This window comes from Microtus oregoni, unplaced genomic scaffold, assembly GCF_018167655.1.
Source record: "Microtus oregoni isolate MIOR12 unplaced genomic scaffold, Mior012 000010F_ref0000083, whole genome shotgun sequence".
In the NCBI taxonomy this organism is placed as follows: domain Eukaryota; kingdom Metazoa; phylum Chordata; class Mammalia; order Rodentia; family Cricetidae; genus Microtus; species Microtus oregoni.
In genome coordinates this window covers 20,417,094-20,444,046 of record NW_024543069.1, presented here as the reverse complement: position 1 = coordinate 20,444,046, position 26,953 = coordinate 20,417,094, and the positions used below count along the sequence as shown (strand labels likewise).

The following is a 26,953-nucleotide window of genomic DNA, read 5'->3' as shown; positions in this document are numbered from 1 at the left end:
AGTAGAAGTTAAAATGATGTCTAGGGGTATTCAGTAATTCTCACAGGGACCTTGCTAAAAATATATATTTTATTTAAAAGTCATCTTACTATTTTCTCATTTATATGACTTTTAAACTCCAGAACAATAAAACAAACCCAGAATAAAAGGTAAAGAAATACAGTAAAGATTATAGCTCCATGCCTGTATCCTTCTTAGTTTCCAATGCCCAAGGCATCTTCTGGTGTCAGTGTTTGTTTGTTTTCCCATGAGTTCTTTCTGAGACTGGGCCGGGAGGAGGGTCCTGAAAATTTGACATAAGAACAGTACTGCCCTTTAAAGCATTGTCCACTAAGGGTTTAAGTGCCATTTGGACATCTGTATTCCTGATGGCTAACCTTGGGCATCCACTTGACTGGATCAGGAACTGGCTAGAGATAAGACTACGAGATAAGAGGTTGTGAGGAGTTATCTGGATAAAGGCTAGCCCCTGAGAAAGTGGGTGAGGAGTTATCTGGACAAAGGCTAGCCCCTGAGAAAGAGGGTGAAGGGTTATCTGGACAAAGGCTAGCCCCCTGAGAATGCAGGTGAGGGATTATCTGGATAGAGGTGAACTCCTGATGTGTATGAGGGTTTTCTTGTTTCGGTTATTTGAAAGTGGGTATATCCACATCACATGGCATCTTCTAATAGCAGCTGTCTCAGTCTCTGCTCTATGGCTGTGAAGAGACACATGACCAAGGTGACTCTTATGAAAGAAAACATTTAATTGGGGCTGGCTTACAGTTTCAGAGGTTTAGTCCATTATCATCATGATGGGGAGCATGGTAGCCTGCAGACAGGTGCTGGAGTAGCAGCTGAGAGCTACATCCTGATCCACAGGCAGAGAAATGGGGCCTAGCATGGGCTTTTGAAACATCAAAACACATCTCCAGTGACCTACTTCCTCAAAAAAAAAATAAACCCCAAAAAAACCCTAAGGATTCAAATATATGAACCTGTGGAGGGAGGCATTCTTATTCAAAACACCACAACAGTCACAAGGAAGGAGGTCCCAGGGGATAGCTTTGCTCCTTGCCTGCTTGCCCTTGTGCCTCAGTTTCCCCCTGTTGTTGTTGCTGCTGCCTTTCTTCCCTGATGGAAAAATCCATTTTCTTCTGGCTGCTGATATGAAGACCAAGCATCCTTCCCGCCTTGGCACCAGGTTGGAATGGTGGAGCTGTCCATCCTCCTGGATCGAGCAGGCACCAGTTTCATCACTGTGAAGGGAGCTGCTGTTGGACCATCCAAACATCTTGTGAGCCAACCTCATAAACCCTTTCAATACTTAGTCATTTTGTGGGTTCTGCTCCTCTAGAGAACTTTGAATAGTACAGTGTCTAAGAAAGCTTGCAGTTAAACATTCAACACCCGGATGAAGCCATGTAGCACTAGAATTGTAGTTTGATACATTGACGTTAGAAATGGAGACTCTATTTGACCATATCATGCTCCAATCCAGGGCTCATGTGACTTTTCAAAGCCAAGTTTCTGGAAGGTTTTCACACTTTTCTGGACCTCCTTGGACAGTCAAGTTAGAAATGCTCTTTTTGGCCAGGACCCTTGCTATTTCTAATTGTTGGAGCCATCGCTTCTCCTTAAAGGCGCTACAAGAAAAACAAAACAAACAAAAAATAAAAAGACACAATTCACAACCTCTTCCCTGCCCATTGCTGAATAATGAGGGTGATTTTATTTTATTTTTAAATTTTTTTTTTTTTTTGGTTTTTCAAGACAAGGTTTTGCTGTAGTTTTAGAGCCTGTCCTGGAACTAGCTCTTGTAGACCAGGCTGGCCTCGAACTCACAGAGATCCACCTGCCTCTGCCTCCTGAGTGCTGGGATTAAAGGCATACACCCACCACTCGGCTGAGGGTGATTTCATTGCTGTCTGGTTCGCTTGTCACATAGGCATGAGGGGAACTATAAACTACGGTCTTTTTAAAGCCAAGGTCTTACGATGAGGCAGGAAGGATATTCTTCCTAAAAAGTGCTAGAACTTTACAAACTGCCACTAGAAACTGAAAACAACACAAGTTTGTGGGGAATTTTCTGGGTTGTAACAACATTTTTTTGTGTGTTGGGCTTACTTCTTGCTTTATCTCAGTGGTTATGTCTTTCTGAACCCTCTAACTGGGTTAACCCATCTATGCTGGCCATAGAATTAATTCTTAAACCTGGGAACAGTCACTCTGACTTGTTAGTTTTTCTAACAGGGAGCCACGTGGTGGATGAGAGATCAAGTTGGATAGGCAAGCCATGCAGAGTGAGGTTGGATATTTATTCAGGGAAGGGGAAAGGAGAGAGGGAAGGAGAAGGAGGAAGAGGCACAGAGAGAGAGAAACAGAGAGGAGGAAAAGAGGGAAGTGGGGAGAAGGGAGAGAGCTGGAAAGGAAAAGGCTCAGACTGGAAGAGGAAGACCGGCTTGCCTCTGAGGTGGATGGAGGAGGGAGTGGGTGGGGCTTGTCTCTAAAAGGGACAGGATAGACCATTACAAATATGTTGAGCAAAACAGCCAGGTGGGGGAAGTAAAGAACAGGATAACTCTTTTTTTTTTTTTGGTTTTTCGAGACAGGGTTTCTCTGTAGCTTTGGTGCCTGTCCTGGAACTAGCTCTTGTAGACCAGGCTGGCCTCGAACTCCCAGAGATCCGCCTGCCTCTGCCTCCCAAGTGCTGGGATTAAAGGCGTGTGCCACCACCGCCCGACTAGGATAACTCTTGAGTAAGAATAATGGTTGTCTCTGAAAGAACTTGCTGTCATTTTTTTCACAACACTTTTATACAAGTGGGAACAGAATCTGCCTTGATGTCCACAAAATTGACCAACATAATGTCTTTCTGCTGAGCTAGTGTCTCTGTGTTAGAGCAGATGCAAAGAAAACAGAAAGTGAAGGAGTCTTTAACTGGACTCTGTCAGAAAGAGGCTACGATCATAGGCATGTGTGACCACACTAAGATCTGCTGATTAGTTTTTTAATTCTTAAATTTTTAAAAATTGCCATAAAGTTGGGTGCTAAATTTTGAATCTTACAGCCTACATTACTTTCCCCACTAGGTGGCAGCAAGTTAGGAGGAAACCAAACCAAACCAGCATGGAAAGGAAAGCAAACCGAGGAAGTCCCCTTTTAAGTTGCCTTCTCATGATGCTGAGCAAGATAAAAGCGGTCACACATCCCCACTTCTCTAACCCAGGCACCCAGCTGTGCCTCACCTCTAAAGCAGAACAGAAATGATTTAAGTTAGGTTTTATTTTCAGTTATGGATGTGAATGTTCCTGAAAGCCCTCTTGATACACTTCTGTGTTCTCCAACTGTGATAGTCTATTCCCTGAAACGTCAATGCCAATGCTACCGTTCTACCTAGGACAGATCTTCTCTCTCCTGTGAATCTTGTCCCATAAGCCTCCTTATTTGTTTTCAATTTATTCTTTTTTTTTTTTGTCCCTTCTACTTTAATGGCTATTCAGTCTTTGGGGCAGTGTTGATGATAGCCTCCCCTATTTTCAGTTTCTTTGTCCCGTGTCCCTTCCTGGGAGCTCAAGGACTGGCTGATAGCACCAGTTGAGTTTTCCCATAGATTTGAGGATGAAATGAGATCCTCTTAGTCTCTCTCAAGTGCTGGGATTAGAGAGAGGCAAGTGTCACCAGACTCTGCAAGACAAAGTCCTTGATGCTAAGTAAATTAGTAAGTGTTAAAACAACTTGTGTTACTCAGAATGCTGCAGTAGGGCTTCGTGAACATTTCCCTGTCCAGACCTACCTTAGCAAACATGCCCTTGCTTGTTTAAAGAGTAAACATTACCTTGCCACAGCTAAGCAGTAGATGGCGTTCTCTCTCGGAGTCCTCCCACTGTGCTCTGAGAAAGATGTGAAGAAGGATTTTAGCAAACGGTTGGCACCGGGCGGAGCGCAGTGGAGCATTCGGTGGGGATAATCCACCCTGGAGACTGGGGGAAGCGGGACCTGGGGGAGATAGGCATTTCTTACGTACTTTTCTTTTCTCCCAGCTGGGGCAGTTTTATTTTGCTGGCTTTCTTGTTGAGGACGTTGTGGTTCTGAGGACGTATTTGTTTTTACTAAGGATGGGAGTGTGATTTGTTTTCCGGTGTCCCTTTGTGAAATTAGTAAAGAATTGACGGGTTTCCTGCTTGATTGTTGCTTGCAAAATGGTAGTTGACTCCGAGTGCTTTGCCAGTTCTTGTCTCCAGCCTTGTGCCAGCTCTTGGAAGTCATTTTTGGCTTAGTGAAACCATCCACCACCACGGTGTCTCCAACTTTTGCCCCGGAGATTCTTGCTCTACCAAGCTGGCTTTTCTGGCCCCTATGACTCTGAGCTCTGAGAATCCACTGTTTTATTTTAATATAAATCCTCATCGGAACTGAAAGTTTTAGAAAAGAAACCGTGGACCACATTTTATTCAGTAAATATAACACACAGGCTTCATGCTGGCGTTTCGCTGCAATGGCCAGGGGCGTTCGCCCGGCTGCATTTTTACATTCCAAGCACAGGACGTCGCAGTTGACAAAGGCCTTCAGAATTAGCAGTTGGCCGGCTTCTGCAGCCGCGTGAATAGGGCAGTCAGAGACGTCCGTGTGAAGGGCTTCGTGGCACCAGGCTCGATAAGGGTGAACACCAACAGCCTCGTGGGGCTGCGCACCCTGCTTCAGAGCCCATTCAGTGAGTTCAGTGTGTCCGTGAAAGGCACCGATGTACAGGGCTACCCTTTTCTGGTACCTGAATGAGTGCAACAAGTTTGGCAGAAAGGGTTAGTAAGTCAGCAAACAGACAATAATCAATATTCCTTACGATGCTCATTTATAATGATATTTTATTTATGTTTACTCATGTAACTGTGAGCATAGTTTAGAGGGGTTGGGATGTTGGGTACTGTGGGTAAAACTTCCTGGTGAACCCGTAACTCGGCGCTGTGAGGGCAGAGACACAATTGTTAGGACTTGCTGCCCGCTGGCCTGCACCAGAGAGAGACCTTGTCTCAACAGAACACGGTAGAAAGTGATGGAGCGGGACACCTGACATCCGCCTCTGACTTTCATGCATGAGCTCACACACGTGCGCATGCATGCCCAGAATGTACAACACCACACACACACACACACTCACACACACACATAATCAGTTTTGTTTTTGTGAGACAGGGTCTCCCATAGACCACACTGGTCTTGGAGCCACTAGGTAGCTAAGGCTGGCCTTGAACTCCTGATTCTCCCTATCTTCTTGACTGTTGGCACTGTGGGCATGTGCTACCACACATGAGCTACAGGTCTTAAAATAGATCACGCCTTGTACCTTACCACCCCCGCCACTCCCAATATCTTGCCCAAACTTGAAAGATAAGTCAAACATACATCTTTGAAACCTCAGTTTCCTCACGTGAAGCGTGCCTACCATGAAATTATTGTACATATGAAGGATAAAACATAAACACAGTACAGTGCTTGGTCACAGGCAGTATGCTCACTAACACAGTATGAAAAGTGACACAGGTATTTCTTTGCATTTAGAATATGAAACAGGATCGCAACTATCTCTAAACAGAAGCTGATGGGAAGGTTAGACTATTTCACGGTTGGTTGCAAGAACTTGGAGCACCTGGCAGTGTCTGCATTTGGTAAAACATGTTCAAATCACCCACAAGAGGGCACTGTTCTAAAACACCTGTCCACTAACAATTCAACTTTGGGAAGCTGCTGGCTGTAGTAACGCAGTAAAATAGCCACCAGCTTCTCCAAGCCAGCCATGTTCAACAGTCCCAGACACACATCACCCTTCACGGAAGGCAAAAGAGGGAACTATTATTGATCCAGCGACAGGACAGCATTTCATTCTGATCTCAGCAAACTCATTCATTCATGCAGAATAAGATTCATGTCAGAGGCACGAGAGAGAGGGCAGCTTGGTACCCCGTGTGAGCTGTCCTGATGGTCACTGTATGTGAAGGGCTGGCTGGAGACAGTGGCAGGTAACCAAATCAGTTCTTACTAAGGCTTCTAAAGGAGAAGCCTGACTCTTGTCATTTCTAAACTCTAATACAACCAGACCTTTGAAATTGAATACCAGCTTATGATTTGAGGACAGTATCTGTTGTTCAATCCTGGCATGCAATGAAGAAACCAGCTACAGTCATACCTCAACGCCAGGGGCAAGGATGAAGGGAGGGTTAGAACAAAGTGACGTAAATCCATCTAACACCTGCTTTGGTTCTCGTACTTGAGTACTGGTCCTTCTTTTGATAAGAATCGCTGGACTTTAGGCTTTTGCCCAAGAAGACATCCCATGAGAAATTCCTTCCATCCATCCCAGACATCCAAACGAAGTGTTGTGCCTGTGGATTGAGAGAGATGATTTATGGTCCAGTCTGTCACTGTGGCTTAACAATGGATTAAGCTTTAAAGATCGCTTTCTCCAAACAGAGCGAGAGTTTAGTGAAATGAAGCCTTCAAGTCGGGAGGCAGGGATGGATGCCATTTTCCTTCAGGCCTCTACTGGCTGGGGAAAGCCCTTTAACGCACTCAGTTTGGGGTGAACAGGTTTATCAAATATGTATACACGTCAGGCATTTACTTATAATCCATCATAAAGGATTTATTTTGGGAGCCAACGAGATGACTCAGTGAGTAAAGGTGCTGGATGCCAAGCTGGCCTACCTGAGTCTGATCCCAGGACCCACACGGTGAAAGGGAAGAACTGACTCCCCCAAGTTAGTCTCTGACCTCCACATGTTTTTTGGCACTAAATAAATAAATAAATAAAATGTATGTATGTTTAAAAATATCTGGGACTGGAACGATGACTCAGTGGTAGAGTGTGTATTGCTCATGCAGGGGATCTGGGATATGAAGTGGCTCACAACCACTTGTAATTCCAGATCCAGGGGTTCTGACCCTTCCTTGTGCATCAGCACTCATGTGTAACGTAACCATTCCCCCCCAAACAGACACACAGACAGACACGTGACACACAAACACATACAGAGTTTAAAATCAAATAAATGTTTAAAATATTTTAGTTGAAAACAATTCTTTGGTATATGTATAATTTTATCATTCATAAAAGACTAAAGAAAGATTGCACACTGGTGAGATGGATATACATGTTTTCTTTGACAGAAGATATTAAATCTTGGGGTTAGAAAGATGGCTCAGTGGTTAAGAACACTTTTGACTCTTACAAAGGACCTGAATTTAGTTCCCAGCACCCATATGGTGGCTTGTAATTGCCCGTAACTTCAGCTTCAAGAGATCTGATCGAGGGCTGATAACCTCTTCTGACCTTTGTGGACACACACACACACACACACACACACACACACACACACACGTTTCGCTGTTGTTGTTGTTTGTTTGTTTTTCAAGACAGGGTTTCTCTGTGTAGTCCTGGCTGTCCTGGAACTTGCTCTGTAGACCAGGCTGCCCTTGAACTCAGAGATCTGCCTGCCTCTGCCTCCCAAGTTCTGGGGTTAAAGGCGTGCACCACCACCGCCACCCGACTGATAAGTATTTTTGAAAGGAATTAACTCTTGGCTAAGATATAAAATATCTTCAATATTTTTCAGAGCTAACTGATATTTTAGCTTTCTAATTATCACCGCTGTGAGTGTGGCTTCACATAACTATATAGCACAGATGCCGAAGGATGTTTAGTGTCATTTCAGAAAGTTGGAAATTCTGTCCTTAATCTCAAGCCAAAATTCCTTAAACAGTGTGGATGTGCAGGTGCTTATGTATGGAGCCCAGAAGTCATTGTTGAGGGTCTTTATTTATTATGTATGTTATTTTTAGAAATTTCGTGTGCATCGGTGTTTTGCCTGCAAAATGTGGAATATTCCTTTACACTGTGGGACGATATTTCACTGTCATTGATTTAATAAAAAAACTAAATGGCCTATAGCTAGGTAGAATTTGGGGGGGCAGAGAGAATGCTGGGAAGAAGGACGGAATTGGGAGGAGTTGCCAGCCAGACACAGAGGATGCAGGAAAGCATCATGGGCAGAGTAAAGGTAATGAGGCCACATGGCAGAAAGTAAACTTTTTTTTTGATTTATAGGGTAATATGATTTATTTATAATACAGAATAGAGAAATACCTTATAAATATTTCAGTTTTCATAAATTTTAGAAAACAATAGTGCATAATCACTTGTAGTAATAATATAAACTAAACATAAAAACTAATAGAATATGAATAAAACATATTAAAGAATAGAGTGGCAGAAAGTAAACTAATAGAAACGGGTTACTTTAAGTTAGAAGAGCTAGTTAGAAATAAGCCTAAGCTATTGGTCAAGCTTTCATAATTAATAAGAAGTCTCCATGTGGTTATGTGGGAGCTGGCAGGCAAGCCAGAAAAATTGCCTACACCTGCATGTCTGTTGAGGGTGTCAGATCTTGGAGTTAAAGACAGTTGTGAGCTGCTCTGGGAGTGCTGGGATTTGAATCTAGGTACTCTTAAATGTTGAGTCATATCTCCAGCCCACTAGGGTCTTTCTTAATCTGCTTTCAACCTTTTTTTTTTTTTTCAAGGCAGGGTTTCTCTGTAGCTTTGGAGCCTGTCCTGGAACTAGCTCTTGTAGACCAGATCCGCCTGCCTCTGCCTCCCTAGTGCTGTGATTGAAGGCATGCACCACCACCACCCAGCATCTACCTTAATTTTAGAGGCAGGATCTCTTATTTGATCCAAACCTCAGCAATTCAAGCAGACAAACTGGCCAGCAAGCTCCACACAGCTTCTCTCTGTGCCCACTAAAGCTGGGGCTATAGGCATGCTCCATTGCACCTGGCTTCTCTCTGGGTCGTGGGGCTCAAACCAAGGTCCTCCAGTTTGCAAGACAAGCACTTTGTCAACTGAGCCATGTCCCCAACTCCCCATTTAATTTTTTTCCATTTGGAGGTGGGGGCAGTCACTCTCTCTATGTAGCTCTGGTCAGCTTGCCACTTGCCACACAGACCAGCGTGACCTCGGATTTGTGGTGATCCTCCTGTCTTTGCTTCCTAAGTGCTAGAATTAATAAGCACGTACCACCATGGCTGGCTCATTTAGCTGAGCTTCCCCATGTTGTTAAGGAAATCCTCTTGGTTTATAGTCTCTTATTTTCAGCTTCTCCTAGGGATTAGCATGTTCACAAGCCTATAGCTTGATTATTTTCTCCTGGCCTGGAAGCCCAGAACGCCTTTCATTCCTCCTCTCAGACCATTTACAGTTCTGCATCTCACCTGCTCCAGGCCACATTCTCCTGAACGATACCTTGTGATCCCATCAGCCTGTGCCGCTCTGGTTTGTTGGATTATAACTGAGGATACGGCCACGGCTAGCTTTGTACATTTCTGTATGAGCAGGTATGTATGCTGACTCATTGAGAAACTTCAACCTTTGTACATCTCTGTATGAGCAGGTAGGTATGCTGGCTCATTGAGAAACTTCAACCTTTGTACATTTCTGTATGAGCAGGTATGTATGCTGGACTCATTGAGAAACTTCAACCTGGACTTGATTGCATTGCCAAAATGTTATCGTCTACTCCTTTGGGAGAGTGATTCATAGTTCACTTTCAGATGGCAGCAAGGATGAGAATGCTGTTCGGGATTCCTGTAGGTAAAGCGAGGAGGGCAGCTTCCTAGGGAATGCCGGTGACCCCTCAGGAATCCTAAGAAGCAGGTCAGAGTCACCCCACCCCCATACTTCCTTTTTGAGCCTTTCCTCCAATGTCCTGTGTTCTCCAGGTAGCCAGGAGATCTACCTAAACGGTTCCTGGGCTCTGGATTTTGTATCTGAAATCGTCTTTCTCACTCCCACCCCAATCTTATCCCTTCGAATGTTTGTTTTAAGGGGGTTCTTTTCTTCAACATAACATGAATGAACCATTCAGAAACTTTGCTTTTTTTTTTTTCTCGTTGATGTTTGGCCAAGAAGATGTGGCCTGACTCTGTCGTATTGAAGGAGAGGCTGTGATCTTTCTGTTGGCGGATTCCGGTCCACTACGGCAGCTTTTCATCCTGCGCAGCACTGCTCTTGAGAAGCTTGTTTTAACAAAACTGGCAACATTTAAAGATGAGCTCATGCAAAGCGAGTTCTGCCACATGCACTAAGGAAAAAGGAAACCTGAGTCCATCTGTGCTTGAAATACACTTAGAAGACGAAAATGGTATCACTTGAGTTTTGTCCTTCCACCCCGAGGATATTAGCAAAATGCTGCTTTAAGAATTAGCAGAAGAGAGCTGGAGAGACGGCTCAGCAGCTACGAGCACGATGCTGCTCTTGCAGAGGACCTGGAGTTCAGTTCCCAGCACTTACAGTAAGCAGCTCATAACCACATGCAAGTCCAGCTCCAGGGGACCTGACTCCTTCTTCTGGCCTCCAAAGGTACCTGTACATATGTACACATACATGTGTTTGCTGTGGAATGATCCGTTTGTATACTGTGAAGATGTGTTGCTCCCTTGCTGATGGCAAGGCAGGACCTTTTGGGGCAGAGAGAATGCTGGTGAGAAGAGGGGCCAAGTGTCAGGGTCAGGAGGAGACACCATGAAACGCCTTGAGAGACAGGGCGAACAGGATGGGAAGGATGTAAACGGGGTAAAGAGTCTTGGGGCAGCACATGGATTAATAGAAATGGGTCAGTGTAAGTTATAAGAGCTAGCTAAGAACAATCCGAAGCTATCAGTGGAACATTTATAATTTATACCAAGTCTCTGTGTGGTCATTTGGGAGCAGCTGGCGGTCCCGCTAAAAAACCCATCTACATATATTCTCTCTCTCTCTCTCTCTCTCTCTCTCTCTCTCTCTCTCTCTCACACACACACACACACACACACACACACACACACACACACTTTTTAAATTAAATATAGGAATAAGCAGAGCTCTGAGATAATTTGTTTCTTACTCTACAGACCCAGATGAAAGAACAAAGTATTGATAATTTACACCTGAGCAGTGTGCCTACTGAGGTTTCGCAACAGCTCCATTTGTTGTGATTTAATTCGTGATTTTAAATCTTGATAACAAGTATAGAAAGATGTATAGGGATAACTCCTTGGCCTCCAGGCCTTAAAAGCACTCCCTGTATGTCTTTTTATACTTCTTATCGTTAAATCACATAAGGCATTAACTATTTTAGGGTAACTAAAATACAGTCTGCATATAAAAAGCTGCTTTCCATTTTCTCCTGAAAGACTGTAAAACCTGGTATCAGAGAACTCTGGTTGCGGAGTGGCGGCTGACGTGAATGTGGTGGGCAGTACCGATATCAGTGCGGTAGTCCCTGAGGGTGTTACAATCGTACATCTCCAGTCCCTCTGGTGTCCGCAGACAGTAGACGCTCACGGGGAAGCCACACCTCAGAGTTACCAGCCTTCTCAGGTCGGACACCTTTTTATCCAGAATAGACACACTCTCCATCATTGGCATCATCTCCTGGGTCACAGCATTAAACACGTATAGGGTAGGCTTGTCTTCTTTCTGCGGGGAGAGGAGAGGGGACACTCACTGTCTGAAGCTTGTGCTAGGGACACTGGAGTCTGAGCACCTCCGCCTCTCACGACCTGTGCAAATGGGGGAAATAATGTTAGTTTTCTCCCGGGACTTTGTCTCACTTGTCTCACTTGTTTTCTTGAGGACACAACATATCCCCACTCTGAGTGAAGGGATGAAGTCTGCAGGATTCTAGCCCTTACAGAGCCAGATACGGAAGCTGAGCGCCGCCAGCATGTGAGTGTGTGTGTGTGTGTGTGTGTGAGTGTGTAGAGGATGTGGACTAGCAATCTTTGTTCGTTTGTTCCTTTTATTTTAGAGACCAATAGGAAAGTAGAACTGAGACATCCAAAGAGAAAATGGAAAGTTTGGGGGAATGTTAGCCCTGAGCAAGCCGGGGAAGGGGTGGGGAAGACAAATACCTTCCTCCAGTTTAGAGAAGTGAAACTGGTTTTACTTCCTCTTCAGTGGCCGCAGGACTGTGACATTTTTTCTGCAGTGGCTGCTGTTGGCTGGGCACACGCAAGTGCATGGCACTGCCTCAGCATATCCCCATCGTGGAAGCTTTCTTAGAAGCAAACCCTGGCTTCCAGGTCCTTCCTGCACCCTTCAGGCAATCCAGCCACTTACCACATCTTCCATGTAGTAGTAGGACTTTGGGAGGTAGACGCAGGAAGATCAGGAGTTCAAGACCAGCCTCATCCACATGGAAAGTTTTCTACATAACTGTCTCAGAGGACAGAAACCAAGTCAAAGCTAAATTCTTCTCTGGTTCCTCCTGGAGCCTGTTCCTGCTACAAGCTTATACGATGTTCACTCCACCCCCCTCTTCCCAGATAGCATTGCCATAATATAATCAATAAACAGCATTGCCATAATATAATCAATATAAACATTTTAAAAAATTCTTGGAGGAATGATGTTACTCATGAAACACGTGTTTCCAATGTTTTGACTAAGGGCCTCTTTCAGAGACTTAAATTGGTAGAGCCAATGCAATCTCTCTTCTGTTACACACGAAGCCAGCCCAACAAGCTGAGATGCTGCCTGTGGCCAGTGTGCTTGGTGTTCTGCGTGTAGGTTGTAAAAATCTCACTCCAGGATGCTCCTGTCGCCCTTTGGCTCCTTCAGGTGAGCCAAACCTATCTCTAACATATTTATAGACAGGCAGAAATTACTGTAAAAATGTAATTGAAAGGCAGCGGAGACTGGGCCTACATGGGGCTTCACCAGGTCCTCTGACTATAGCTTTCAGTTTACTGTTTTTATGGGACTCCTGAGTGGGTAAATGAAAGGGATCTCTGATTCTTGAGCCTTCTCTTTTAATTTACTATGGGCTTGTTTTGTCCAATTTTAACATGATGCATTTTGTTTGATCTTATTGTATTTTGTTAAAAAATAATAAAAAAAAAGAATTTGAAACCAAAGGAAACAGCAGACATTGTGACTGTCCTAGTGATAGCAATTCCTATGCATCCCTGTCCTGGTCACAAGGCTGCCAGCATACCTAGTGCCTGCTGTGAGACCTAAGCAATGGCTGTACAGATACACTCAGCTGTTGAGAGCACTTGCTGTTCTTGCAGAGAACCCGAGATTGGTTCCCAACACCCACATGGCAGCTTTCAACCACCTAGAACTGCAGCACCAGGGGTCTGATGCCTTCTTTTCTTTAGCTCCTCCCGTGTGTGTGTGTGTATTAAAATATTCAAAAATAAAAAAATGTTTGAAGCTGGTGTTGGCATCTCAGAACTAGTTCTCTGGCTCTGTTTAGATTCCATTTCTGGCTATGTAACTTCAGATCCTCACTTTCTATTCTTCCTCAAGAGATTGTCCACCACCCGATAGCATTGGATATGTCTCTTTTCTGTTTAAGTTATCTGTGGTCTGTTTCTACTGTTTCTACGGTGTTGGAGAAAGAGAAAAATCCAAGGATATTGGGGAGCATGTGGCCTCAAAGTTAGAGAGGGATGGGAATGCTATGCAGAGGGAGGGAATCCGGGCCCTGAGAAGCATCACAGAGCCCTGCACTGAAGCGTGGACAGTGATCGTATTATCTTTTATACTTGGCCCTTCAAAACTATGTCTGCAGGAATAGTGGGAAATAGACTGTTTTAAAATGTATTTAACAGTAGATCAGCTAAATATTTACCTAAGATCTTATCACATAAACAATTCTTCATAAGCTACACAAAAATATAAGCACAATAAAAAGCAACTACCTTGATTTTGTTTTATGACATGTGTCTATGGGTACATGTTTAAAAAGAAGAATTGCTGACTTGATAAGCTTTTGAGCTCAGCTAGAGTTTCTGGCTTTTATCACATTCATAGCTTACGCTAAAGTAAGTTAAAGGCTTTAGCTCTCCTGGATTCTCAGAACTGACTTACACACAGCACTATAATTAAATGTTACAGAACAAGGACTTGAGTTGAATTTGTATATATTTAGTTATGCAGTAAAGTAATAACGTGTTTGGAAAGCAGCCTCTGGTTGCCTTAGATCAAATGTATGTTGGGATCTTTTTCAACAGATTTTTTTAAAATATTTATTTATTATGTATACAATACTCTGTCTGTATGTCTGCAGGCCAGAAGAGGGCACCAGACCTCATTACAGATGGTTGTGAGCCACCATGTGGTTGCCGGAAATTGAACTCAGGACCTTTGAAAGAGCAGGCAATGCTCTTAACCACTGAGCCATCTCTCCAGCCCCAGATTTTTTTTTTAATTATTGCAAGAACATTTTTGGCAGCTGTTATATACATATAGTAAATGCTGTGGATTTCAGGAATAGCCTATTTAATCATCTAACCGAAATAGGAACTGACATTTATGCAATTCTTTCTTCTTTACATTAGAGACACACTATATTCCTTCTTAAAGTTTTGATAACGAACTGTAGATGTAACTCCAATGGACAGAATGAAGAAGAAAATCAGTAAAAGGCCCACAAAATGTGAGAATTTCTAATGAAACCCTGTGCTAATCAGCATGCTAATCATAACCACGTTCTGTCTTGACTCTCGAATAAACTGTTTTGCCACTATTCCTTGTATTGTAGTTTTGAACCCCATAAAATATTAGAGTTCGGTGTAGAGCTTGCAGCATTTGCATGGGTGTTGATGCATTGGTTGTACTTGTGAAATGTTTTTGTCAGCATAACTGACAATATAGACTGCTCTTAGGAATGGAAGCTAGAGCCAGAGTTGGGAGACTTTAATATGTATTTCCTTTTTCTTTTCTTTTCTTTTTTTTTTGGTTTTTCGAGACAGGGTTTCTCTGTGGCTTTGGAGCCTGTCCTGGAACTAGCTCTGTAGACCAGGTTGGTCTCGAACTCACAGAGATCCGCCTGCCTCTGCCTCCCAAGTGCTGGGATTAAAGGCGTGCGCCACCATCGCCCGGCTAATATGTATTTCCTTTGGTATCTTTTGAACTGAGAATCATGGAAATATATTCACTAGTTGAAAATAGATAAAAATTTAAGTTCTTAATAATAAAGACCAAGGCAGTCCTTAGTTAAATAAAAACACTCTTAATACATTCTATATGTTCAGCTATTAAATCCCCCTTGCCAGTTCAAATGTTAGAATTGAACTGTCTCTAAGCAAGCAAACAGTTAAAAGAAAAGAAAAAAAAAGCAAAACAAAACAAAAAGCCCAAAACTTGGGGCTAGAGAGGGCTTGGTGGTTCAGAGCACTGGCTGGTCTTCCAGGGGACCCATGTTTGAATTTTGAGTTTCATTATCCAAATAAAAGTTCAAAACCATCTCTAAATCCAGTTCCATGGGCTCTGACAGCCTCTTCTGGCCTCCACAGGCACCTGGCACACTTGATGCACAGAAATACACTCTGGAAAAATGCCTACACACATGCAACAATAAATAAATAAAAATCTGGACCCTTATCGTCACTAGGCAGCGCACAGAGATTGTAGGGAGGCGATCTGTGTAGCTGTGCAGTGCCTGAACATGGTATAGGAACCCACTTGAAGTCATAAGGAGAAGCGGGCTCTAGAGGTGCATGCTTGTAACCCTAACATCTTGACTCAAAAGTCCGAGGCCAGCCTGGGATACATAGCAAGACCTTGTCAGAAAAAGAAAAGAAAAGAAATATAATTTGGTTTGCTTTAAAAGTATTTTCTGGGTATTAGAGAGAGAAAATTGGAGATTTCACAGTCATCTTAATTTCACTTTTTGGTAGTTAAACACTCTTTAAAATATAAGGAATATGTAAATAATAAATGCTCAGAAAACATCAAAATTATATAAATGGACTTATGCAATCTTTAGCATTTTGTGACCTGTCTTTAGTACTTAATAAAGAAGAGTATCTTTTAAAACATCTTAGTTAATTGTGTAAGCATATTAAGAATTAATTTTGAGCCGGGCAGTAGTGGCGCATGCCTTTAATCCCAGCACTCGGGAGGCAGAGACAGGCGGATCTCTGTGAGTTCAAGACCAGCCTGATCTACAAGAGCTAGTTCCGGGATAGGCTCCAAAGCTACAGAGAAACTCTGTCTCGAAAAAACAAAAAAACAAACAAAAAAAAAAGGAATTAATTTTGAGCATCATAAAAATTTTTACTGCTAAGTAGGAGAAGATAAGTATCACATTTTAAGGGGATGAGAACTCATGCTTTCAGGGGTTGGAAATAAGTGTATGATACTATTTCTACCCCTGCATAAACAACAGCTCTTAATTGGGTCACTAGCCCCATTAAAAACTAATTTCAAATTAGAGATATTGAGCCCAGGAAATCCCAGAGTACATGGTTTTGTGTATTTTAGAGCTAGGATTCTGTAAAGTTCTTAATGAAAGCTGAGCCCAGGAATCCTAGTTATGTGCCATTAATTAAGGGCACCCTAAAAATGGGAAAGACATTTCTTCTGCACATACACCTAGTTCTGAAGGCTACTTTGTCTGTACTTGGATATAGACACTGTCTTAGGGTTTCTATTGTGATAAAACACAGTGGCCAAGAGCAACTTGGGGTGGAAAGAGTTTGTTTCAGCTTATACTTCCACATCTTAGTCCATCACTGAAGGATGTCAGGGCAGGAACTGAAGCAGGGCAGGAACCTGGAGGCAGGAGCTGATGCAGTGGCTATGGAAGAACACTGTTTACTGACTTGCTCGCCATGGATTTCTCCAGCCCAAGTGTGGCACCACCCCCTGTGGGATGGATCCTCCCACATTAATTGTCAATCAAGAACACGTCCCACAGGCTTGTCCACAGGCTAGTCTGGTAGGGATGTTTTTCTCAATTGAGGCTTCCTCTTTCCAGATAATTCTAGCTAGTGTCAAGTTGTCATAAAACTAGCCAGCACATTCTTCCTGTTACTGAGAAATTTCTCTTTGTCACGCCGCTGTCCCCAGTTCTTATGACCAGGGAAGTGACCTCATCTGTCTCACTCTACAGACATATCAGAGCCCATCCATTAGACTTTGATCTATGTTGAGCCCTGTGTGGTGTGACGGGGCAGATGGCAAAGGGATGAGGTGAGAGAGAGAGAGATGGAATGGACAGGGGACAGAGGGAATGCTGTGTCTGTATCTTACTACCCTTAGCAGGCAGGAAGCATACATAAGAACATGAGTACCAATGGAAAAGAGGAGAATGTAAGACAACAAGGGCCGGGGAGATGGGTCAGTGTTTAAGAGTGCATACAACTCCTGCAGAGGACTTAAGTTTGGTTCTCAGAACTCATGCCTGGCAGCTCACAACTGTCTATAAATTTAGCTCTGGAGCAATCCAGTGGCTCTGGCCTCCTGTGGCATCTGCACTCATGTGCATACATACACGTACATAAAAGTTAATATTTAGGGGCTGAAAAGATGGCACAGGGGTCAACAGAAGGTACTGCTCTTACAGATGGCCTGAGTTTGGTTCCCAGAACCCATATCCAGTGGCTCACAGTCACCAGTAGCTCTAACACCAGGGTATCCAACAGCCTTTTCGGGCCTCCTCAAGCACCAGCTGGGCACGCAAACACATAGGATAAAATAAATAAATCTAAATTCTAAAAAAAAACTTTAAAAAATGGAAAAAAGAAAGCAATATTTATTTTATTCTTTTAGTAGGATCTTGTTATATAGCCCAGACTGCCCTCAAACTGATGATCCTCCTGCCTCTGCCTCAGAAGCACTGGGAGTATAGGTGGCATCAGCCACACCAGCCTATGCCAAGCTTTTTCTACATTGTGAAACTACTTAGTTGAGCCATCCACAACTTATCTCAAAATGCGAGAGACATCTTGAGCGAATGTTATTCTATCGTACCTTAACGAAGCATTTGAGAGTTGCGCAGAAAGATATCCCAACATCTGACAGCCTCCAGTTGTTCCTTAGGGCAGCTCCGGCGTACATCAGCTCTAAATACCACCTGCCTTGTTGGTCTTCAGAAAGAGGAATGTGGAAATAATCCTTAAAGAGCAACAGCCACTTATGAAAACAGCTCATCTCTTTATTAGCAGACCAAGAATACAGTGCTCCCCTCCCCCTTCCTTTCATATTGCCCTCCCTCCGTCCTTCTCTCCCTTCTCCTTCCTCTCTCCTTCCCTCTGTTCCCAATGGCATTATGATTGTTTTAGAAGAAAGGGAAGGAAGATTGGATAGGGTTCTTGACTTGGACTCTATTGCTCCCTAAAAGCTTATAAATAAGATTTTAGTTGGGGGAAAAAAAAACTGAACCTTCATTTTAAATTTTTAATTACTTCTATATTATGTATGTGAGTGCTTTGCTCGCATGTATATCTGTGTACCACATGTGTGCCTGGAGCCCAGGGAGGCTAGAAGAGGGCACTGGAGCACTTGGAACTGGAATTACAGATGATAGTGAGCTTCCGTGTGAGTCCTGGGAATTGAACTCAGGTCCTCTGGCAAAACCGCCATTGCTCTTCACTACTGAACCATCTCTCCAGTTGCTACTGCTTTATTCTTGTTAACTCTAAGTGAATTTGAGGTTTCTTCCCCCCACTCTTTAATTGTATTTAGTTAAGTCATTATCTGTACCTGTGGCATTGTCACCAATTAAAAATTGCATTAATCTCCATGTCACGTTCCTGGTGCTATAGATATTTCAGAGTTTTATGCATACTTATCACTAATTTGAAAGTATACTAGTTGCTAAGTGCACCGTTAGGACCTCTTAGCTAATGTTAATAAAACCCCACATCCCATGGCATTGTGTCATAAATATGACTTTTATTATTTGAAGATTATATTTAAATTCAATTCACTTTTTTCTTACTTTCTTGGAGAGTCTCTTACTCTAGCCTAGGCTGGCCCCAATCTTTTATCCCTTCTGCCCTAGCATCCAGAGTGCTAGGATTATAAGCATGCAGCACCATGCCTTCTGTGGTTATCTTTTTATCTTATGTATTTTATGCATTTAACAACATTCTGAGAGCTAATCTGCTTTATCAGACTTCCAACAGATCCTTGACGTATAGTGGATACTATCTCCTGTACTAGATCCAGATTGCAATAATCTCCTCACTGTTAGCAATCATACTCAATATGGCTGGCTGTGGTGGCACATATCTTTATTCCCAGCACTCAGTAGGCAGAGGCAGGCACTCTGAGTTTGAGGTCAGCCTGGTCTACAGTCAGAGGTACACAGTGAGGCCCCATTTTGTAAAACAAAGCAAAGCACAAAAGAAATAAATACTCCTTAATGAATGAGAATGACCACCTCTAAATTAAACTTTTCATAACTGTCTCTTATTCCGGCAGTGTGGCCGTGGGTAGGATGCCCTCTCTGCGCCTCAGCTTCCTCTGAATACAAAAGAAAACTGAAGCCCATAAGTTCACTGTCTTCTCTATCTCCTGAATCCTTTGGTTTCTCATATCTGCTCGCTCCCCATACAAGGCATTTGTCAGACAGCTGGCACTCTCTTTGCACGTATTAAAGCTCGCGTTGCGCTTTGTCCTTTTAGGAACAATTGTAATAAACTATCTGTTCTAGGCACGACCCATGAACTCATTAAAGAAAAGTGAAACTTGACAATTCCTTCAATCCCAGAGTTTACTGATTCAGTGTGTTTTCTTATCTAAGATCTCCAAATGTACCAGATTCTTATCAATATAGTATGCAAACAAATAGGAATATTTTCTGAAACCTCCTTGTTCCTTATGTTAGAAATGGACCCGATAGAGTCTCTATCCTGCACATTTTAAACTGTAAGGCATAATGAAACTCCAACCCATCTTAGTGACCCCTGACTAAATACATACCTTTACCATCTGCTTGATGGCTTCCACAGATTCGTGTGCAGAAACATCGAACGCCTCAAAAGATCCTTCAAAAGCCACAAAAATCCTCATCATGCATTTACCTTCTCAAAAGTGGGACAAACGAAACAAAACAAAAATCCTGTTTTCAGAGATAGCTGGAAAAACTTCCAGTTCTCAAAGACAAAAATGGATGGCCAGAGGCAGCTGTCGCTGTCTGTTCTCCCTGACGACGGAAAGAATGCAAAGAGACACACTCGCCATATCCCGGTATGGGACAACACAGACAGTGAGTGGCTCTGTTGGAGGAAACGTTCCTCTCAGAAGACAGTCACAACTGCCACCTTGTTCTCAGATTACAGAAACCAGAACGCAGACAATGGTTGAGGCAAGTGTGAGCAAGCTTCTGACAAGCAGTGCAAAGACCCTACACGCAAGTTGCACTTCGGTGATGGAGTTGCCATCCCCTGAGCAAAGAACCCATAAGAATACAGCCTGCATTGGGGCGCACTGGCGTACGTGGATGGAGTTGATCTTGCTGAATGAGGTGGCCTTGAAAATCCTCTGCAAATGTGTGCTGCATGGAGGCGTTCTAGTTTCCATAACAACTTTGTGTACTTGCTCTCTGGCAGGGTGTCTAATCCTGCCATGGGGTCCAGAACAATACCCACTCACACCAAGAAAATGAATGTGGCTTTCCCTTCCCATCCTTGCACAATAAAATCTGCTGCATTGCAACACAATATAACTGATATTTCTTTTGGTCTCTGTGCTACTTGGAACAATCTGCCATTGTGATCTCTTTCTACCCCACTTGATGTCAGTGGAATTCTTTTCTTTTCCTTATTGAAAAGAGATTCTTCTCTCATATCATACCTCCTGACCACAGTTTCCCCTCTCTCCACTCCTCCTGGCTCCCCCTGAATGAAAAAAAGGAAAAGGAAAGTAAAGGAAAGAACATGACCGACCGTTCCTAGGTGTGGTGGTGGAGAAAGTTTATTGTGGCCGAAAGTGAGAGCATAGGCAGAGACAGGGGCATCTGGAAGAGTTTACAGTGAGCATGACCCTGACTGAGCTGGGCCACAAGGGAAGAGGGAGAGGAGGAGGAGGAGGGGAGAAAGGGAACCGGGTGCAGCCAAGAGGGCAAAGGTACAAAAGGGGCATGTAACCAAAATGGCTGGACTGTACAGGGAAGAGCCAATGAGGAAAGGGCAGCCTAGTCCCTGGTCTGGAGAGTTTGGGGTAGAGGCTGGGGTATGTCCACCATACCTTGTGACTAGTAGGTACTAAGGAACGCTGGGAGAACCTGACAACCAGGTCTGCTTTGATATGCTAAATAAGCACACCTCAGCCTTGTGACCCAAGGTTTGAGACTTGATACCCTTCATTCTCCCTCTCCCCCAGACACCCCCCCCCATTGTTTCCTCTTCAGAAAAGACCAGGTCTCCAAGAGATGACAGCCAAATAGGATAAAACAAGATACAGTAAGACAAGGCAAAAGTACTTATATCGAGGCTGACAAGGCGACCCAATAGATGGAAAAAGAGTCCCAAGAGTAGGCAATAGAGTCAGAGATACACCTGCTCTCACTATTAGTAATCTGTCTTTGTTAGGGTTTCCATTGCTGTGAAGAGACACCATGATCACAGCAACTCTTATAACTATTTGAAACTCTTCTAAATGGAAGGAGAGCTGTGGTCACACAAGACTGATAAATTTCACACGTTGGAGTCAGAATGATGGGTTTGAATAATTTGTATAATTTGGGAAGACAGTCATGCATAAATAAAATGTGATCAAATCAAAATTCAAGAAATGGCATTATGTGCCCCAGATTATGCAATAAACAGTTATTCGGCTCGGATTTGAAGCCCTCCTCATATCACAGTGGCTCTCATGAATCATTTGAATTAAATTCTCAGGCTAAAATTTAGAACCCAGATCTAAGCTGATTATGGTGGCAATTGCCTTCAGGAGGCAGAGGCAGGCCTGGTCTACAGAGCGAGTTCCAGGACAACCAGGGCTGTTACACAGAGAAACCCTGTCTCTAAAAACAAATAACAAAACAAAAAAACAAAAGAAAAAAAAGTAGTTTCAGAGCCCAGACTGTTTGCTCCACTTCTCATGAACTGTGTGAGTCATAGCTTCTGCACTCAAAACATCAAACAGAGCAATGGGACTGAGGCTCTTCATAGAGCTTGTGTGAAACCATAGAGCAGCGTGGTGATGGATGCCATGTTGGTTGCTGAGGAGAACTGAAACATTGAAAAATAGGGAAAGATTCCAAGGGCACTGGTCTCCTACAGATAGTTAGATACAGAAAAGAGCAGTTTTGAAAATAAAAATGGCTTAAGACAAACTTTGCCCAGCTAAAAAATTTTACTTGGTACTGAACACAGGGAAAAAGAATAAAAAGCAGTATCATTGTGGAGTAGCAAGTAGAGAGGCAAGTTGGGGAAGGAAGACTAAGTCAACTGGAAAAGGATATAAATAGCAATCTTCTCTCTCAACGACCAGTCAGTGGCTACAGATGTCTTATTCTTTCATTATAGTCTCTGCTGTCTAACGTATCTTGGAGCTTTAACTTACTCTTCTAGACACATGATAAATGTAGCTCAATTATTTCCTCATGTTTTTGTTTTTAGAAATATATATTGATATTCAGATCAAAAAATTGCTAAGATTGGTAGGACTTTGTAGTGGGAGAAGGGAGGCTGCTTGTTGGTTCCTAGCTATCTGGCCAACTTAGACCCAAAATAATCACACAGAAACTGTATAAACTAAATCACTGCTTGACTCTAACTTCTTATTGGCTAATCTCTTACATAATAATTTAGCCCATTTCTACTAATCTGTGTATCATCACATGACAGTGGCTTATAGGCTAAAGTTCCCAGCATCTGTCTCCGGCAGCTCTGTGGCTTCTCTCTGACTCTGCCCTTCTTTCTCCCAGCATATAGCCCAGCTTTCCCTGATTAGTTCTGTTCTTCACTGCCATAGGCCCAAAGCAGTTCTTTATTCATTAACCAATAAAAGCAACACACAGACAGAAGGACCTCCCACACCAGGACTTCACTATAGGGACTGGAGAGGTGGCTCAGTGGTTGAGAGCACTGGGTGCTCTTGTAGAGGATCCAAATTTGGTTTCCAGCACCCACATGTTTGGTTCCCAGCTCACACTCCCAGTAACAACAGTTTAGGGGGTCTGACACGTCTGATACCCTCTTCTGTTCTCCATGGGCACCAAGCATGCGCACGGTGTACATGAACACATGTAGACAAAATACTCATACACATACAATAAAATACATAAATAGTTTACCGTTTTTAAAAAATAGAAGACTTTTCTATAATTAGGATGGAAGCTGGGAGAAATTCCAGGCTACAAAGCTCTTCACCAGGTGCAGATTCTTTCAAGGAAATAAATTTGTACGGTTGATAGTTGAGATACATTCAGGCTTCATGTAGGAAATAGCAAGCAATGGACAGAAGAGAAATCTACAAGTAAGGAAACAAGCAGTGTTGAAGAAAATAGCAGTTATAAAATACAGCTCATTGTCAGCCAAAGTAAAACAAGCAATAGGTTAACTGGAGTACAAAGCATCACAGTATTAGTTGGAATGTTTTATAGCAATAAAGAATTGGTAAATTAGATTTTGTTTTTCTCTGTTCAGTAAAATTTTGCATCATGCGTAGTAGCCTCTCCCCTCTTTTGCCCATGTTCCATTGTCTTAATCATCTCCCAGGTTGTGGAGAAAACTCTCATATGTTCACCATATCCTTAAAGATTAGGATATTTTCTGTGTTCCCATCATTTTGCTTACTACTATATAATCTGTGGGTATCCCTTCTATATTTGAAAACATATTTGATCTTGTAATCTATAAGGCAAGAGGATTAATAAAGTGTATTCAGTGATTGACAGGGGAATAAATCTCTGATATCTACTTCCTTTTAAAAAATCTTTAAAAAAATTCATTTAACTTATTTTTTTCTGTATATGAGTGTTTTGCCTTCGTGTGTGTGAGTGCGTGTGCGTGTGTGTGTGTGCGTGTGTATACACCCTAAGCATGCCTGATGCCCAAAGAGGTTAGGAGAAGGCATCAGATCCCGTGGAAATGGTGTTATAGGTCGTTGTGAGCTACCACATGGGTGCTGGGAACTGAGTTCAGGTCTTCCACAGGAGCAACAAGACTCTTAACCTCTGAACCATCTCTCTTGCTTCCTGCCTTCTTTCTCAACCCAAACAAAATAATCAATGTAAAGATTTCAGATATTTTAAAAGTTTCACGTAGGAAAACAAATTGGGGGAAGGGTCAAGTATTTTCAAAACGTAATGTAGAAAGCTCCCTGCTTTATTTGCACTAAACTAAGCCAGGCTCTAAATGAACTTGATTTAATTTAATGGTTTCATGAACATTCTGCAAAGGAGGCTGCTTGTTAATGATGTCATACATTCCGGCACATTTACTCATGTCTCCTGGACTCCATTTGGAAGTCTCATTTTTTTTTCCCCCAAGACAGGGTTTCTCTGTGTAGCCCTGGCTGTCTTGTAATTCGCTCTTTAGATTAGGTTCATCTTGAACTCAGAGCTCTGCCTGCCTCTGACTCCAAAATGCTGGATTTGGAAATCTCAGTCTTAGTCTTAATGTACAAAAGTATTCTCTCTCTCTCTCTCTCTCTCTCTCCTGTTTTGGTTTTTGTTTTCCAAGACAGGATTTCTCCGTAGCTTTGGAGCCTGTCCTGGAAACTAGCTCTTGTAGACCAGGCTGGCCTCGAACTCACAGAGATCAGCCTGCCTTTGCCTCCAGAGTTCTGGGATTAAAGGCATATGCCACCACTGCCCGGCTCAGTTTTCTTCATCTCATAATTGGCTCCAAATTCCTTTGCTGCTCAAATCAGAACTTTGAGAGTCATCCTTAATTATTGTGTTTTTCCTCAACGTCACAGCTATCAGTAAACCAGCGTGAACTTGAAAATGTCTTTTGTGGGAGTGGACTCTCTTTTCCACTGTGTGGGGCCTGTGATGAGGTTGTCCTGTGATTTTATTTTCATCAGGCTTGTCAGCGAGAACCTTGACCTGCTGAGCTACGTCAACAGCCCCCAGATATTTAACTGACCTTTCCTTCCCACCGTTAGTGCCCTTGACCTGCTGAGCTATGTCAACAGCCCCCAGATATTTAACTGACCTTTCCTTCCCAACCTTAAGTGCCCTTGACCTGCTGAGCTACGTCAACAGCCCCCAGATATTTAACTGACCTTTCCTTCCCACCGTTAGAGCCCTTGCTCAGTCCGGGGCATTACAGTCTTCAGTTATTTCCACAGTCTCTAAATCAGTCTCATTATTGTCACTCCTGTCTTTCCTCAGTCTCTGTCATTCCTCTATTTGAAGCTCGAAAAGGCCTTTTAAATACAGCTTGAACTTCTATTGTGTTGTCTTAAAGACTTTTAGTAACTCGCAGGAAGATCACCAGGAGAGTGGGTTAAACACGGACTCTTGGAAGATCTGGTACTTAGCATGGACAAAAATGAGGTTACCTGGGCTGGAGAGATGGCTCAGAGGTTAAGAGCATTGCCTGCTCTTCCAAAGGTCCTGAGTTCAATTCCCAGCAACCACATGGTGGCTCACAACCATCTGTAATGGGCTCTGGTGCCCTCTTCTGGCCTGCAGGGATACACACAGACAGAATATTGTATACATAATAAATAAATATAAAAAAAAAATGAGGTTACCTCACATGCTTCTAGATGAGGCTGATGTGGTTAGTCAGGGACACTCCCTGAACAACAGTGACAATCTCAAACTCAGCTCTATGATCTACCATTAAATCACCATATTCTAGCCTTATGAGTTTCTTTCTTATCCTCATGTCTTCCGTTGTTTGACAGCACCTCCCCCACCTCCACCAAGCCATGCCAGGTAGTCCCAAAGCTTTTGAATGTGCCTTGTTTTCTTTTCTTTCTTCCTTTCTTTTTTTAATTTTTTTTTTCTTTTTGAGACAGGATCTCATTAGGTAGTACTGGCTGTCCTGGAACTTGCTATGTAGACCAGGCTGGCCTCACGGAGATCTGCCTGCCTCTGCCTTCTGAGTACTGGGAGAAATGAAACGTGGGCTCTGTCTAGCAAACCACTCATTCTTATTGAATGTATATTTGATCTTCTTTTGGTAACATCATCCTGACTTTTTTTTCTGCTGTCATTTGGGATGATTTGATGGGACAGCTAAGGAGGGTATCTTGACCAAAGGACAGTCATGTGTTACAAATCAATCAGTGAATATCTCTCTCGCTGCAATTTGAACCAGGAGCAGACTGATTCAAATACCTGGATGATATTGCCAGGTAAAAATGTTGATTAGGGAAAGTGATTGGAGCTCCTGATCCTGGTTCTTATAGGCCTATATTTCAAGCACTTAAAAATTGTTCTATGTGTATGAATGTTTTGCCTGCATATATGAACGTGGACCATGAGGGGGTGCCAGAGGATCTCAGAAGAATGTGTCTGATCCTATAGAGCTAGGGTAGTTTTGAATCAGTATGGGGGTGCTGCAAATCAACCCCAGGTCCTCTGCGAGAGCAGCAGATGCTGTTAACTGCTGAGCCATCTTACCAGCTTGCAAGCATTCTTTTAGGCCTGCATAGCCCACATCCTGCAAACAGATTTCCTTGCTGTGCTGACATTTATCAGCGTTGGCTCTTGTGGCTGGCATCCTCAAGCTCCTTCCCTCAAGCCTTGGCTTCTGTCAGTGGTCACAGGTTTCTGTGAAGGACTTGCACATTGCAGGGTCCTCCCCTAAATATCAGATGCTTTTCTGAACCTGTTGTGATAATTTACAACTTTTTATTTAATACATTTTATATTGCAGTCCTGGAATAAACAGAATCATAGTTTGTTTCTTTTTTTCTTTCTTCTTCTTCTTTTTTTTTTTTGGAGACAAGGTTTCTCTGTATCTTTGGAGCCTGTCCTTGAACTAGCTCTTGTAGACCAGGCTAGCTTCAAACTCACAGAGATCCACCTGCCTCTGCCTCCTGAGTGCTGGGATTAAAGGCGTGCGCCACCACCGCCTGGCGGATCATAGTCTCTTTTTAAAGTTTTGGTGTTTTTTTTTTGTCTTTTCTTTGTCAGTCTTCATTCTCTCTCTCCCCCCTCTCTGTGAGTGTGTGTGTGTGTGTGTGTGTGTGTGTGTGTGTGTGTGTGTGTGAGAGAGAGAGAGAGAGAGAG

At 43.0% G+C, this 26,953-nt stretch overlaps 1 protein-coding gene across 2 annotated transcripts; it reads right to left on the bottom strand.

Moving 5' to 3' along the window:
• Positions 1 to 757: 757 nt before the first annotated feature.
• Ankub1 (ankyrin repeat and ubiquitin domain containing 1) lies at positions 758 to 19,948 on the bottom strand. 2 transcript variants are annotated; one of them, XM_041659281.1, is made up of 6 exons: positions 19,735 to 19,948; positions 17,779 to 17,922; positions 11,274 to 11,490; positions 6,245 to 6,359; positions 3,818 to 4,750; positions 758 to 1,625 (listed from the first exon to the last, which is right to left on the bottom strand). In XM_041659281.1, exons 1-6 carry the CDS (start codon positions 19,825 to 19,827, stop codon positions 1,496 to 1,498), a joined length of 1,632 nt encoding a protein of 543 aa, XP_041515215.1. In that variant the 5' UTR covers positions 19,828 to 19,948; the 3' UTR covers positions 758 to 1,495. The 2 variants fall into 2 exon arrangements, with proteins under 2 accessions (XP_041515215.1, XP_041515216.1); XM_041659282.1 differs by having other exon boundaries at positions 17,779 to 17,894; positions 19,735 to 19,838.
• Between the last annotated feature and the right edge of the window lie 7,005 nt (positions 19,949 to 26,953).